This window comes from Ambystoma mexicanum, chromosome 12 (genome assembly GCF_040938575.1).
Source record: "Ambystoma mexicanum isolate Mex_15411 chromosome 12, UKY_AmexF1_1, whole genome shotgun sequence".
NCBI lineage: Eukaryota > Metazoa > Chordata > Amphibia > Caudata > Ambystomatidae > Ambystoma > Ambystoma mexicanum.
In genome coordinates this window covers 49,381,688-49,398,784 of record NC_090936.1, presented here as the reverse complement: position 1 = coordinate 49,398,784, position 17,097 = coordinate 49,381,688, and the positions used below count along the sequence as shown (strand labels likewise).

The window sequence follows — 17,097 nt, the reverse complement described above, 5'->3', positions numbered from 1 at the left end:
GTCTCAGTAATGGACTCCTTAGGAAAAGGCAGATCCATAGTGACCCTGTTCGGGCGAGGGTCTTGCACCCTCTCCAGTCAGGTGCCTGTACTGTTGACCCGCATATTAAGGTCAGGCAGGTACAGGACCGGGCCTTCGGCATCACATGAATACCTCAAATAGCCCTACCCCAAGTATCCCATCACAGGCGTCTCAGTAATGGACTCCTTCGGAAAAGGCAGATCCATTGTGACCCTGTTCGGGCGAGGGTCTTGCGCCCTCTCCAGTCAGGTGCCTGTACTGTTGACCAGCATATTAAGGTCAGGCAGGTACAGGACCGGGCCTTCGGCATCACATGAATACCTCATATAGCCCTACCCCAGGTATTCCATCACAGGCATCTCAGTAATGGACTCCTTAGGAAAAGGCAGATCCTTTGTGGCCCTGTTCAGGCGAGGGTCTTGCACCCTCTCCAGTCAGGTGCCTGTACTGTTGACCCGCATATTAAGGTCAGGCAGGTATAGGACCGGGCCTTCGGCATCACATGAATACCTCATATAGCCCTACCCCAGGTATCCCATCACAGGCGTCTCAGTAATGGACTCCTTCGGAAAAGGCAGATCCATTGTGACCCTGTTCGGGCGAGGGTCTTGCGCCCTCTCCAGTCAGGTGCCTGTACTGTTGACCAGCATATTAAGGTCAGGCAGGTACAGGACCGGGCCTTCGGCATCACATGAATACCTCATGTAGCCCTACCCCAGGTATCCCATCACAGGCGTCTCAGTAATGGACTCCTTAGAAAAAGGCAGATCCTTTGTGGCCCTGTTCGGGCGAGGGTCTTGCGCCCTCTCCAGTCAGGTGCCTGTACTGTTGACCCGCATATTAAGGTCAGGCAGGTACAGGACCGGGCCTTCGGCATCACATGAATACTCAGGTATCCCATCACAGGCGTCTCAGTAATGGACTCCTTAGGAAAAGGCAGATCCATAGTGACCCTGTTCGGGCGAGGGTCTTGCACCCTCTCCAGTCAGGTGCCTGTACTGTTGACCCGCATATTAAGGTCAGGCAGGTACAGGACCGGGCCTTCGGCATCACATGAATACCTCAAATAGCCCTACCCCAAGTATCCCATCACAGGCGTCTCAGTAATGGACTCCTTAGGAAAAGGCAGATCCTTTGTGGCACTGTTCAGGCGAGGGTCTTGCACCCTCTCCAGTCAGGTGCCTGTACCGTTGACCCGCATATTAAGGTCAGGCAGGTACAGGACCGGGCCTTCGGCATCACATGAATACCTCATATAGCCCTACCCCAGGTATCCCATCACAGGCGTCTCAGTAATGGACTCCTTCGGAAAAGGCAGATCCATTGTGACCCTGTTCGGGCGAGGGTCTTGCGCCCTCTCTAGTCAGGTGCCTGTACTGTTGACCCGCATATTAAGGTCAGGCAGGTACAGGACCGGGCCTTCGGCATCACAGGAATACCTCATGTAGCCCTACCCCAGGTATCCCATCACAGGCGTCTCAGTAATGGACTCCTTAGAAAAAGGCAGATCCTTTGTGGCCCTGTTCGGGCGAGGGTCTTGCGCCCTCTCCAGTCAGGTGCCTGTACTGTTGACCAGCATATTAAGGTCAGGCAGGTACAGGACCGGGCCTTCGGCATCACATGAATACTCAGGTATCCCATCACAGGCGTCTCAGTAATGGACTCCTTAGGAAAAGGCAGATCCTTTGTGGCCCTGTTCAGGCGAGGGTCTTGCACCCTCTCCAGTCAGGTGCCTGTACTGTTGACCCGCATATTAAGGTCAGGCAGGTACAGGACCGGGACTTCGGCATCACATGAATACCGCATATAGCCCTAGCCCAGGTATCCCATCACAGGCGTCTCAGTAATGGACTCCTTAGGAAAAGGCAGATCCTTTGTGGCCCTGTTCGGGCGAGGGTCTTGCGCCCACCCCGTCCGCCATTCTTCGTTTCTTCTACCACATCAGTCTTCTGAACCATAAACACTGCTCTTCAGTGTGTTCGTTCCGAAATCGAATCTGTTTCTATTGTGCCTTTGAATAGCTAACATATTTCACTCTTATCATTGTGTGTTAAAACAACGCTCTATGCTTTGCAAGTGTGCGTTCCAAGAAAAAGTAAACTAATTAGTCTCACTATAAGCTGTGTGGATATATGTCACGTTCCAAAAGCAAAGCTGATCACTGCGGTGCGTTTAGAAAATTAACGCAATCCTTGGGGCCTGCAAACCTCATATTAACAGTTTCTGGGTTGAAAGCAATCCAGGCACCCCTTCTGCGTACTCCATCAGTGTACATTAAAAGCATTACACATCTGTGTACTCAAAATGGATCATACCTACCCTCTCTGTGTGCACTTCGATCTACAAACAAATCTGCCCATTGCCCAGGGCATGCACAGAACAATATTGATTTACTAGACCTGCCCAACAAAAAAAGAACCTGAGTTCATGCATGTGTTTAAAAAAAAAAGAATAAGGAAACCGTATGGATGCAAAGCAATCCGGGCATGCCTCTGTGCATGCTGTTGGTGCGCAGAAGATGCCAAGGTGGCAGGACAAAAAGCAGAGGAAATACACCAACCCAATCACGCGCCAAGAAAGAAGAGCGCGCCACTTAAACCCAGAGTGCCAGAGACGTGAAAGGTACCCCAGGAAGGGATCCCCAAAGGGAGCATTACACATTTCAGAGACTCTTTATTCTGCTTCTCGAAAACCGCTCACATTGAAGATACCCAGTTAGGAAGTTCCCGGAACTTCCCGCTGCATTCAGACAGGCCCCATGCACTGGAAAAGGCCGCCATTGGTCCTTTGAGCCGAAACTCGACCTCCAGGCACTAGACCAACATCCACAATCTCATCTCGTTAGCAGGTAACCCTTCCACTCTATTCAAACTAGTACAATCATTCAAAATGTGTGAAGCCTCTTTGTATACAATGCTGGGTTTTGTGAATAGCGATGAAATAATTCCCATTAACATAAGTAGAAAACAATGACAGGGTTCTGTGGGTTTCTTATGTTTGTTTGTAGATATGCTGAGATCTACCGGCAGAGGAGAAAAGCGACCATTCCAACACCCTAATTTGCACCCGGTTAATCAAACAACCCCTTATCGGGTAATCTGTGGAAAACAGAATACAATAATGCATGCCAAAACAATGGCAAGCTGCCATGTGTTCTGAAGGCCAGTTGGACCAAATAAGACAGACTTGAAAGCCTTTTTTTAAGGTAATTCATCTGTGTGTGAAGTTAATAACACTTCTTTGTTTCTTTATCCTCTGTCCCTCCCTTTTCTTGACCCGGGGCAGACCAATTTAACAAAACTTAAAGGCTGTCTTCACTTGGCATCCAATAAAAACAAAAATACAACGTCCTCTCTCTAATTGTCTCAGGTATTCTGAGTCTCTTCCAAGGCACCTGGGAGGATTCGGGTTACAGTCGTTCCATCGAAAAAACATCCATATACTCCTTTTCCATCGAAATGTATTGATTGAAATACCTTTCCATCTAAATGAATATGCCTAGAATTTTATTTCCTTGAATTTTGATGGAAAAGCATTACAATAAGCACAACGTGGGTTTGGGGGGGAGCCAGGGGTCCCCCCAATTAAAAAATAAAAACCACAGAAGTTAGAGGGAGCTGTCCAGTGCTGAAACACATTTGTATTGAAGCAATTTCAGCACTGGACAGCTCCATGTGACTTGTTTAGTATTAGGTCCTGTGGACTTTTATTTTATTGGGGGCTAGGGAGGGGCATAAAACAAAGTGTCAAGTGCACTCGCTGACACTACACAAGTTACAGGGAGCTGTCCAGTGCTGAAATACATTGTAACTGTATCGAAGCGATTTCAGCACTGGACAGCTCCCTCTAACTTTATTAACCTGCACTCTATTTTGATACATTGGTTTTGATGAATATGCACTTTTAATTAAACTAGTACTGTTTCGATGGAAAAATTAAATCGAGGGAAACATTTAGTTGGATTATATTTTCGATACAAAAAAATTAGATGGAAAGACATGTAACCAGAGGATTCTTCATCTGGGCCTCCAAATCCTAGGCGTGTCACATGTCAGGGCACAATCAAAGCAATGGTGGCGACTGGATACTGCCAAGCTGATACCTGAGGTTTGCACCAGGTAGTTTGTTAACTGGGCTTCCCAGCTGACTGACTCAAGCTGGGGTGCCATGGTGACTGGACCCAGCATTTGAAGCAGGAGACTTTTGACTTCTCTTCTTCATGATCTGGGGTCTTGGGTATAGTCCACAGCCCCTGTCTTTAATTACATCCTTGCTGTTGTATGATGGTCTTGTACCTAAGGGGACCTCGCCTGCACTTCCTGACCTTTGTGGGTACCTCATTGTCACTTTGCCAAAACTCCAACTGCTTACTTCTATTTCCAAAGGCTGACAGCGTGCCTCCTTTGTCTCGACTCCTTCAAACACCTCCTTACTCTCTCCAGTATGCTCTTCCTCTCTCCCCCTCTTCTCTCTTGCTTTTATATGCTCATCTACTCTTCGGACTGGAGGTTAATGCCAACCTCCTCCTTGGGACCTTCGCCTCTTCCAATATACCCATTCTCCACTCTGTTACTTCTTCCTACCTCAGTCTTTCTGCTACTCCTATTCACTTCTTTGTATTCCTCGCCCCCCTCTTCCAGAGGTTGTTAGTAGCCTCCCCCTCCTGCAGTTTGTAGTTGCCACACCCTTCTTTTCTCCTCCTGCCTCCTGCTATCTCTCTTTCTGTCTCCTTGTCTGAGTCTTCTTGCTCCTCTATTCACCACCAACTCTGTCCATGATTCTGTCCCCTTCTCTAATCACCCACACCCTTCTCTTGCAGCTGGTATAGGGACTTGGCCACAGCTCAGGGGACCAACCCTTCTCGACCATACTCGAGTGTGGCAAGATGAGTATAACAGTGAACTGCGCCAATTTACAATGAATATAACAACCAGTTGAGTTATAATTTTAATTCCATTCCACAGCCTGACACGTGTTTCGAGCAAAGCTCTTTTTCAAAGGCTGTACATCAGATTGCAATTTCAAGCCGTTACCATGTGCACCAATATATGTACACCATAACATTTGGGCAAACACAAAAAAGGGGGGGTGGCAGAAAATACAAGAGCATAATTGTGTAATGCATAACATTGCAAAAATTGTTGAACCAATATGATGAGATAAAATTAAAGTTTGTAAATTAATTACCGTTTCCAGTGGAGTAAATCCAATTACGCAACCAATGAAAAAGAATGACAAAATCAACATGAGAGAATGAGTGTGGTGCGGTGACTAGACAACTTGGGATGAATTAGTTGGCTTAATCGCCAATAGTACTCCTAAACAAATTTATTTTATTTAAGGTAAAATTACCTTAGATCCTTGTCCAGATGAGTAATCTATACAGATCAAGATAAAGCCCAAAACCACACAATTACTGCAAAATTGTTACCAAATGCAAGTGTTCCATTTTTCAAAAACCTAATGCCGATAGTTTGCACTTACCAATACTGCAGATTAAGTATACGGAACAGTTCCCGAACTGAACAAAAATAAATTAATTGTTTTAATCAGCGTTCAGTACCATAACTCAATCACGATATTAAAACAATAGACAACCAAAGTCAATTGAGAGTAAAGGGTTTACCTTAATTTAAATTGCAAGTGCAATGACTAATAAGGTTGCCTGCAACGATCCGCGAATACGGGAAATATTGCCCACGAAGAAATAACCGATTCATCAATTCGATGTGACCAATGTAATCCATATCAGCTGACAATTAGACAATACCGTACAATAGGAAACAAAAACGAAGCCCGCAATTAGTTAATTTGTAAGTACCAACTGAAAAACAGGGAGCGTATCAAGGAGCAAAATCTGCCTCACCGTCCTTCCGGCAACAGCCGTATCCAAGGGAGAGCGCGCGCGCGAGGTGCCGCGCGTGAAGTAAAAAGGGGAAAAGCGAGTTCACGCAAACTACAACGTGACGCCACCGTGCACAGTGGCCATATTGGGTGAGAAAAACTATAACTGCCAGTTAACCCACAATAAGGACAGGCTACTTTGCCTCGGAAATAAAGAAAATTAAGTAAAATGATTATAGCGATCTCAGGTGCAATTACAGTTGGCGCAATTGAAAAAAGTTTTAGAAAATTTTTGTGCATGTTACTTAGAAGGTGAATTAAAGTGAGTGTCACGGACCTCTAATACAATTGCATACGGTATTAATATAATGGGTGAAATTTAACATAGCGCTCTCCTGGATGGATTAAAGTGAGTGTCACGGACCTCTAATAAAAATTGCATACGATATTAATGTAGTGAGTGAAATTTAACATAGCACACTCCTGGATAACGTGCATCCTAGTTGGGTAGTCTACCGCACACACAACCTCACATAAATCACAATACAAGATTCCCTTACATAAGGGGAAGACAATTAGTATAACATAAAGAACAAAAACCTGGTGTGTAGCTCACTAAAATGTCAACAGTGCTTGCAGTCAACCTAGTTCAAGGTACTCACTGCGAACATATATTAATTGGTTAGAAAGATTATGACAACCTTGTTATATAGCGACCAACTATAAATAGCATGAAATTAGGTCAATGGTATGTAGAATCAATTATATGGCAAAACTAATATGTTAAAAGTTGGTTGCTAACAGCTGAGCAATTAGTCATATAACAGAAATTCAAAATGGATCATAAAAGACAGGAATAAACTGAATTGCGAATTGAGTCATAAAAACACATGAAATTCATGATCAGAGTTAAGCCCACGAATGACCAGTCTATGTTTACAAATGAGCCTACCTTCCAATTGTCGGAGTCTGAGTTCCATATTACCACCTCTTTTCGAAGGATGTATCTGAGTTAGACCAATGAATCTTAAATCCTTAAAGTCATCCAATTGATGTAGAGTCTGCCAATGGAACGCCAATGGATATTTGGCATCCTGTTTATTCAGAGAAGCCAAATGTTCATGAATCCGAATTTTAAGTGGCCTAATGGTGCTCCCAATATAAAAAAGTCTGCACACGCATACAATACAATATACCACAAACTTTGTATTACAATTAATGAATGAGTTAATTGCATGTTTGCCTGTGATCCCAAAATCTAAGGAGTCAGACTCAATTGTGTGTGAGCACATATTACAACTCCCACATTTGTGAAAACCATTAAGACGCCCTTGATCCAACCATGTTTTGGCAATTGGTGCTTGTGCCATAAAGGACGGACATAACAGATTTTTGAGAGTAGGGGCTCTACTGAAAACAATTGATGGATATGGTTCAAGTAATTTAGTTAGATCATTGTCTAGATGGAGCAAGTTGCCAATGACGTTTGAGTATAGCATACACACCATTGCTATCACTATTGTACCGTGTAATCAATCTAATTTTGTTAGAAGACATATTAGCTAAAGGAGATCTAGTTTTAGGTTTGAGTAAATCAGCTCTCTTCATACTGGACACATCAAGTTCAACCTTATTAAGCAGAGTCGATTGATACCCTCGTTGAGCAAATTGATCATGTATAAATGATGTTTCCGCAACAAAATCAGCATTGAGAGAACAGTTCCTTTTAGCGCGAATGTATTCACCTTTCGGAATGTTGTTAATAACAGAACGTTTGTGTGAACTAGATGAGTGTAACACTGCATTGACCGAAGTTGGTTTACGAAAAGTTTTAGTGATAAAACCAGTCTCGGACACAGAGACATTCAAATCAAGGAAATCCACCGAGTCATTAGAAAAGTGATGTATGAATTGCAAGCCCCAGCTGTTAGCATTCAGAAAGTTAACAAAATCACATAGTTCAAATTCATTACCAGTCAAAATCATAAAAACATCGTCAATGTATCTTTTCCAAAGATATATACACTGGAAGATTTTTTTGTTCTGAAACACATATTGTTCTTCAAATTGATGCATAAATATGTTCGCAACAGAGGGTGCGAAACTTGCTCCCATTGCAATTCCTATCAGTTGTTGATAATATGTATCATTGAAGAGGAAAACATTGTTTTGCATAGCACAAAAAAGCAATTCTTTGACCATTTCAATGTGAAGATGATATGATGCTGATTTGTTTCGGAAGATGTATGTAATGCTGTCGATTGCTTTATGATGATCAATAGTGTATAAAGACTTGACATCAAGTGTGACTAATAGTACTCCAGAAATGTGTGGCAATTGTGAAAGAATATCAAGGATATGCATAGTATCCCGTATGTATGTAGGTGTAGATTGAACCAATGGTGAGATACATTCATTAACATAAATTGAAATTGGTTCCAAGATACCCCCTTGCCCACTAATAATGGGTCTGCCTTCCGGTATCTTGTCGAACAACTTATGGATTTTTGGTAGAAAATAGGCAGTTGGCATAATCGGTTTGTCAGAGAAAAGGAAGCATTTTTCCACGTCATTGATGATACCTAGTTTATACCATTTATCAATCAAAGAATGAACTTTGTTCTGCATGGATAGAATAGGATTATTTTTCAAAACGGCATAACAACCAGGAGAATTTAAATGTTCCAAAGCCATCGAAATGTAGTCTACTTTATCCATGATTACAACATTGCCGCCTTTATCAGCCTCCTTAATCACAAGTGTGTCATTAGTTGCTAACTTATGAAGGGCGAGACGCTGTGCCGATGTTAAATTAGAGTCCTTATGTTGAGAGTGAGAAGAGCTACGATCACATAATATGTGAATATCATTAGTCACGACCCGATGAAAGGTATCTATAACATTGTCATCTGAAAAAATGGGAGTGAACTTGGATTTGTTTGCAAATTCTTTAATTGACAAATTGCGATGCTGTATATCAAGTTCTTTCATGGTGTCAAGCAAATTAAACTCGCTGTCAGACCTTGACTCATCAATAGACATAAGTATATGTGTGCTCATCATTGTCTGCAATGTGAGTTCTGATAAAGTGGCGACATGTGTTGTAGGAGAGTATTGTTTAACCTGTGTGGCAAAGAACTTTTTTAGTTTCAGCTTTCTAATAAACTTAAATAAATCAATCTCTATCCGTACATAGTCATTCTTACATGATGGAGCAAATGATAAACCTTTGTTTAGTAGTGAGTGTTCTTCTGGAGAGAGCTTAAATTATGTATTAAGTCTATCTGAACTGATTCGGATCGGTCTGATTCTGCATGGATTTCTGATACGATGCTCTGGTTAGCCGTTGTCTTAAGGGGGCGGCGTTGCCGCCGCCTATGTTGGCCACCCCTTGAGCCCCTTGGTTGGGCCCGAGCATTGCGGTATTGGCAGCGGGTGGTAAGCGGAACCTGACCTGTTTCCTGATAACCTCTTGTCTGTTGCCCTTTTTGAATCTCCTCATCTGTTCTAAAAAAGGTGCCAGAGCAAGAGTAGGTTGTTCAGACACTTCAAGAGGGACAGCATCCTCTTCATCCTGAGTCTCTTCCTCAGGTGGTACACTCCCTACACCAACTTTATTCCTAGATCTATCTGAATCACTATCGACATCAGAACTAGCCGGAGATGAGGCAGCGCTACTATTACGTGATCTAGAGATATCATCAAATTTTGGTTGCTAGGTATAAACCCGATTGTCTCGGTAGTCCCTATCATCTCTAGAGAATTTTCTACATTTTCTCATTTTGACCTCATCCTGGTGTCTTCTCAATATGTTGTACATTGTTTTGAAATTTTTTTCAATAGTTGCAGCAGGTGCATCAAACAATTGGATTTCTTGTTTTAGTTCATCAATTTGTTTAACAATGCGAGAATGTGCTCTTTCTGCATGTTCAATAAGTAATATTAGCATTTTGTTAGAGCTATTAGTCAGGTTCGTTTCCCATTCCACAGCCAAGTCATTGTCCTGAGGATCCTCAAAATCTGGCAAAATAAGTATACGCAGACCTCTTGGTATTTTACGTTCTTGAATATAATGCTTGGGCGTAGTCATCTCCCAAAATGTATTGATTTCCCTGATGCTCAACCTCTCTAACTTAATGAATTTGGATTTAAGATCCTCAGTGATGTTAGACAACCGTTTAAACGGATTCAAGGTAGAACCACGGGGTGCAAATAATGTTTTAATATCCTCATCTCTAGTGAGGATATATTCGGCTGCTTCAGCCATTGAAACTAAGAAGGCTGGAATGCAACAGCTGCTGGGTTCAGGACCAAAGATATGTAGTAGAACAATGTGGTCCAAAAAAGGTCACTGTGAGCAGCCAGCGCTAGTGCCAATTCTTTAAGGATAAAAAGGCAGCGTTCAACATGAAATGTTTGAGGGTGCCTAGACCAAGAACCCTCAGTAATAGCAAGATGAGTATAACAGTGAACTGCGCCAATTTACAATGAATATAACAACCAGTTGAGTTATAATTTTAATTCCATTCCACAGCCTGACACGTGTTTCGAGCGAAGGTCTTTTTTTTTTTATTTTTACTCAAAAATGGTGGTAATTACAGTAGTGAAACTAAGATTGGCTATCTTGTTCAGGTTTGCGGGCTCTCTGTCACTTGCTTCATCCCAGCCCTGTGAATGTGTGTCCCATACCTTCGTTATCTTGAATCTGCACTGATCTGCTGCGTGAAGCGTGATGGTTTCCACAAAACTCCACACTTTGGCTCTGCAGCTGGCATTACTTGCAATTAAAAAGAATGCAAGTTTCTAAATGTGCTTTCCGTTGGCAGCAGCAGCAGGCCGGGCAGCAGATTGGTTAACACGCAGTAAGTCTTTCCCATGTTCTATTGTTTTTGGGTGCATGTTTTCCAAGTAACTTGAGAATCCTAATCCTTCACCGCTTGTATTCTTTGATAGTGCACTCTTGGTGTTAGGCACTCCTCTGCCCTCATATTCCAGGGTGTGCGGGTGAGGGGTCTCTTAACAACTGCAAAGTACAGACTCTGAGGGTCAGTGGGCCCTGGCTTCTCAGGTGGATGGGTGAGCCCAGATATGTCAGGGGTCTGCTCCAAGGGGTTCAGGGTAACAGCCAACATGTGACAAACACCTGCCAAACAGCGTGGGCATGGTGATTGGGCTACGGCACCCCTGGTTCCAACATTGCTATCTGATGTTGCCACCCAGTCCCTAAGGCCACCCCACCGTTTACCCCAAGATCCAGGCGGGGGATGTTGTCACACAAGCCAATCAAGTATTCTGCTATTCCAACCCCATTCCCATCTCTCACATCTCTGTAGCATTGTTCTGGACACAAGGTGGCAATACAGCACTCGATAGGTGCCAAAACCAAAATGATAATGGTTCGAAAGAGAGCGAAAAGATTGGGCAGTGTCCAGAATTAGATGCAGAATAGCTCATAGCTGGAATAATCCATCCCTGGCGATACACGTTTATGAACTTTGATATGAACAACACAGAGACCTAAAGAAACAGCAAGTACTCACCGTCATACTTTGCTAATACTGCTTGGACATCTGCATATGCCTGTAGTTCCAACAGCGCCTCCAACAGGTTCTCGTGAATATTGAACATACTCAAGAGGGGAAACTCTTTCATTAACTAGAGGAAGGAACAAAGCAGCGTTAGCAGGATATAGTCTGGCAATCAGGTTACAGCTTATGCTTCCTTAAAAAAAGCATTTTCATTCATGACTAAGCCATGCATTATTGTAGTAGATAAACATGAATGTAATCGTTATCCAACAAACTTGCAAAGTACAACTGGATCCATCAAAAATTCTAGTGTGTAGACTAAAATAATTTGGTGGGCAAATAGAGGTCGTAAATGTGTATGATAAGAATCCCAAATGAGGGCTTTCATATTTTGAAAAAGGCTCAAAAGGTAACTAAACAATAATCTCTCCATATGTTTTGCACCACGACTCCCATGATTCCTCACCATTTCCTGTGCTGGCTAGTAAGGATGGGAGTTGTAGTCCAAAGCATTTGAAGAGCCAAAGATTGCATATCTGTGAAGTAGGGTGAGTCTACATCGGAACTGTTGGCATATTTCAGGGGTCTACAACCTGCGACTCTCCAGCTGGATTGGACTATGACTGGCATGATCACTCAGCGTGACCAGTGGCTAGGGCTGATAGGATTATTAGTTCACAACTTCCAGACAGCCACAGGTTGCCTTCCCTTAGCATATTTGAATAAAGAAAAATTGCTGCCATATAACTGTGTATGTATTCAAGCACGGAGTGTCCCACTCTTTCTTACCTTGAAATTCATGGAATTATGTAAGAAGCAGTAACTGCAAAAGTTGCTAAAGTGGAGGAAGGTTTTAGCTGTTACGCAGACTTGCATAACCCTCCAGGTTACCAGCACGCTTTCTCTCAGCCTAAACACTCAATGATTGTTACTGGCAACTAAACCAAGTACTACTACTGCAACATTCATCCTTAACTATTAAAGAACACACAAGTTAAACCATTGTTGGCCCTTAGTTATGAACAAGCTGCTCACTGCAAGGCAAAAATAAATGTATTCTCGAAAGACTTGAACTCCTAACATCGATTCCACTCCCCCGCCCCAATTAACAACCAAGAGGATCCCGGAAGTCATATCTTTGCTGAGAATAAACTAAACCATAGCACAGATGGTTGGTACTACAAAAGGCATGTCGCTGTCCCTTGCTACTACCTCTCTTTCGAACACTCAGGATATTTTAACCGATTTCCATTGACCCAAGATCACCAGGCAACAATTTTAAGAAGGATTTAGACTACCCGATCGAGTTTCTGTTCAAAAACTAAAACCTCAACCTAACCAAAAGGTGAGTCCCTCAGGAGCCAAGCTGACCTCTGCGCCGTCACTCTGAGGGCAGGGGGAGAGAACTCTCATATGCTTGATCTCGTAATTCAAAAACAAACGAGAGGCACAGAACAGAAAAAAGGCCTCTAAATAAGTGAGTTGATGCATTCCCTCTGTCCTCATTCTCCTTGACCTCCCCTCTGCTTTTGATACAATAAACCACAACATCCTGATCTCCCGTCTCTGTGATACCCTGGGCATCACAGATCAGGCTGTGGCGTGGCTTGCGCCCTTTCTCTCTGACCGTCCTTTCCAGGTTGAACTTGGGTCCTTTCTCTCAGCTATCACCCTCTCTACCTGTGGTGTCCCCCAGGGATCTAATCTATCCCCCTGGTTTTTCAATGTCTACATGGCCCCTTTGGCCCACAAGATCTCTGCCTTCACCTCCAACTTCCAGTGTTATGCGGATGACACACAGCTCTCTTTCAAGCTACCCTTGGCCTCTTGCTCCTCCTCGCTCATTCCTTACTGTATGTGCGCAATTCAGTCCTGGTGTGCTGCTAATAATGTCTGCCCTAATGCCAGCAAGACAGAGATCATTCTCATTGGGACCACTGCTCCCACTTTCCCACTCTGGCCAGCCTCCCTTGGTCCTGCGCCCCCACCCACCAGTGAGGCTAAAAATCTGGGGGTCATCTTTGACTCTACTCTCTCCTCTTCTCTTCTCATATCTCGGACATGCCCAAAAAGTCTCACTACCAGCTGCACCTCCTCAGAGGTATTCTACCTTTTCTCTCTTCCCCCGAAGGCTCACTGTCTCCAGAGCCCTGGTACTCTCCAGTCAGGACTACTGCAACAGTCTCTTTCTCAATCTTCCGACTTCTACTCTCCGACCTCTTCAATTTATACAGAACAGAACCGCAAGACTTATCCTCGGCCTCTAGCCCAGGATAAGGATCTCTCCGGCCCTGAAATCACTCCACTGGCTCCCCGTGGCTGCAAGGATCAAGTTCAAGTTCCTATGCATAGTACACAAGGCTTTCTGGGGGAGGGGCCCTTACTATCTACAACGCTCTCGTACCAAATACTCTCCTTATAGAGCCCTCCGCTTGGCCTCCTCCAACTCTCTTCGGGTGAGCCATTTTTCCAAACAGAGATTTGCGGGTAGATCCTTATCCACTGCAGGTGCCTCCCTCTGGAACATCCTACCTACCACTCTCTGTCTTGAGCTGGACCTCTGTAAGTTCCGGAAACTCCTCAAGACCTTCCTCTTTTCTTACTCTTTCTCTTTCGCTCTCCCTCTCCCCTGATAACCTCCTTTCTCTTCGCTTATTTCCCTCTTTCTTTTGCTTCCCCAACCTGCTCAGTTAGATGACTGGTCGCCTGGTGCATCTCCAGAGCCTCCAGGTCCCAGGCCCCCCCCCCACCCCCCCGCCAGTCCTGCACTTGCCTCAGGGGCACTGCACTCTGCTTGGCACTACTTCAATATGCTCCATGAGAGGAGCAACCACTCTGCACTTAATCTTGGCTCCTGCTGGACTGGGCACACTTGTCCCCCTCCCCCTCCCTCGCACGACCTTGACCTGAATGTTCTAGGTCTAGCAAGTCTGTCTGTCCCGTCCTCCCCCTGTCTCGCCTCCTTAGTTTTGGTTGTGCTTGAAATACTTATGCATAGGCGCATTGGATGACCAACCACCAAGCAATATGAAATGTCGCCAGGCCTAGTACTGTAGTATATTGATCTGTATGTTTCTCCCCCCCCCCGCTTCTCCCCTCACTCTTTGTCACACACACTTCACTAGTAGATATGCCTCTGGCCTAGTATGCTAGTTATTGTTATTAGATCATTCAGAATCTTCAAGGCCTAAGAATAACTATTTTATTTCCTTGTTCCCTTCCCACCTTGAAGCGCTTTACTTGTGTATAAGCGCTTTACAAATAAACAATTACATTACAATCTCCTAAAGCGATCACTGCGATGGCACTTGTGTTCCAATCAGAAATGGCCATCTTGCTGGAACAGCCAAAACAGCGTTTACCAGTCTGTGCATGCCCAGTTACCGCTTGCACTTGGATCCTGACTCTAAGAATAAGACTTAAGCCAACGATTTCGCTAAAAGGGAACAGTAGAATGCCCAGTTGTGTTCAGGAGCCAAACTACCACAGCAATTTCCATCATTCATATAAAAGTGCAATGCATTGTCATGAAGGAGCGTTTAAGTGCACAAATCTGTGTGCAGAACACCCCTAGGAAATAAACATCAGTCAAAATATAATTGGGGGTCATGGAAAGAACAATCAAAGCATTTATCACCCAAAAGAACAGGATGTATTAATCTATACCATGTTTTCGTGTTGACACCAGGCTCAGCAGCCTTGATAAATGGAAAAATAAAGAAATTAAGAGGACCTTTTTTTATCTCCTTTGACAATTAAAGACACCATTGCAGAGTATGAAAAGGGCTAGGATCTGTAACTTGAGATCAAGACATTAGGATAGAGAAGGAGAAAAATCTGCATTTTTCCACCCTCCGAAGCCCGACGGTTCAGATATTTCGTTGCACACAGGCATTAAAGGTAGTGCTTAAAGGTACTGTTGGGCCCGAGGACAGAGTGTCTCCATCACTTCGCCTTGGACTTGGCTGTCCCAGAGGTGAGAGTCCCTGTCTCGGAGGCGGGAGAAGCATGCTCAGACCAAGAGAATGCAAGATGGATGTTTAGTGGCTGCCCGGTTGTTCGGACCATGGAGCCTGAGCAGAAACCTCTTGGATGAGTTATACCAGTGTGCATCTATTCAGCATCCATCATTTCCAAAGACTCCAATACAGACTTATCAATGTTCAGTTGGTTGGTGCAGGTAACCCCTAAGCAGAGTACTTATTATCTAGAGAGTCCCTGTTGTCCATAGAATCGAGACAGACCTGGAAAATTACACTGTCTGCATTGATATTCTGGTTTGCGCCCCCAGCCCACCATCATTCCGATTAAAAACAGATGTCAGATGTGTTGGAGGAACCTTTATTAAATAGGAAGAACTCCTTGGCTTCCTGGATTAGACTGATGTGACTGCACTGTCTAAATGAATGAGAAATGTAATGACAGAGTAGATGTGACGCAGTGACAAATGGAAAATAATGTGAAAACCACAACTGTTCCAGAGTCCTTTTCTTCTGTTGCTGAACAGATAGCGCAGAGAACAAGATCCGAGCCAGATCTGTAAAAAATAATATCAGAGACTATCTTTGATGGCAGTGGACACCGCGAGCAACGTTCCGTTTGGTAAACTTACAAAATGATCAAAGATGCAAGGAGAGTTGGAGAGAGAGGTGGCAGAGTGGGAGACAACAGACTGTTCCAGGAAGCTATTTTGGTTTCACCACGCAAAGGCCAGGAATAACATAAAACCGAGAGTTGGGTGAAACTATTGGTAATGTGGAGGTGCTGCAGATGCGGAGGGCATCGAACGTGCAGCAGTTTGCAGGGATATGAATGGACACGGTAACCAGTGATGATATTGTAGAATTTTCAGCACACACATTTCTCGCAGAATATACGTCGCCATGAAATTCACCTACAGCATATCATTTTAAAAAAAGATATAGATAGTAAGTATGGCAAATGGGATAATGTTTTTAGCAATAATGGGTGCTTGTAGGGTAGGGTTACCATGGCATTTTGCATAAATATTTTGGGACATTTGAAACATTTGAGGATGAAAATAAATCAGGGGTAGGGACGTGCAACCATAAACACATGCAAGATAGGTTGTCTTCCGTGAATTTCAGAGAAGCTATAGAAGCTCAGAGTTGTTGAGAGACCAGCAAAAGCTCACGAACAAGCCTGTGGTGGAAACAAAAGCAGAGCGAAGTAGGGGTGTAAAAGATTTTTCTGTGTGCAAAGGTATATCTAAAGAGCTACGATACCAAAGCTCGGAGTAGCAGAGAACTTACTGAATAAAACGCCTTGTGGAGAGAGTGTGGGAGGACAGAGGAAGGAAGGGACCGTGGGGAGGTGGATTTCAAAATCCAAGGAGGGCCAAAGTCCCAAAAGCAAAATGATGGAAGGATTGTGGGAAGAGCCCGAAGACGTAGAGGCATTTTACAGGTGTTTTGGTTCTAACATTCAAAGGAGCAGAGTGACACGAACAAATCAAGTGAACCAAGGAAGAATTGAGAGATGAACAAGTTACTTACCAACTGGTAACGGTCTTTCGACTGAATGTTCCTCCAACGTATTCCACATCTTTGACATGTAATGTCCACAGCTGTGTTACTTCAGACATTTTTCGGCAGAGGGCGTCATGCGTCAATGGCGTCGGGTTGATGACCCTCGAAGGCCTCCGTCGAGGGCGACGTCACCGGATGTCATAAATAGGACGCAC

The 17,097-nt window shown here is 44.0% G+C and overlaps 1 protein-coding gene across 6 annotated transcripts in view; it reads right to left on the bottom strand.

The window, feature by feature from the left end:
• Positions 1-17,097, bottom strand: part of ST7 (suppression of tumorigenicity 7) — a 596,792-nt gene that overhangs the window by 206,881 nt on the left and 372,814 nt on the right. For all 6 annotated transcript variants that reach the window (XM_069627934.1, XM_069627935.1, XM_069627938.1 and 3 more), the window contains one exon: positions 11,406-11,520. In XM_069627934.1, the coding sequence (XP_069484035.1) occupies positions 11,406-11,520 (115 nt within the window). The remainder of the gene's footprint in view (positions 1-11,405; positions 11,521-17,097) is intronic.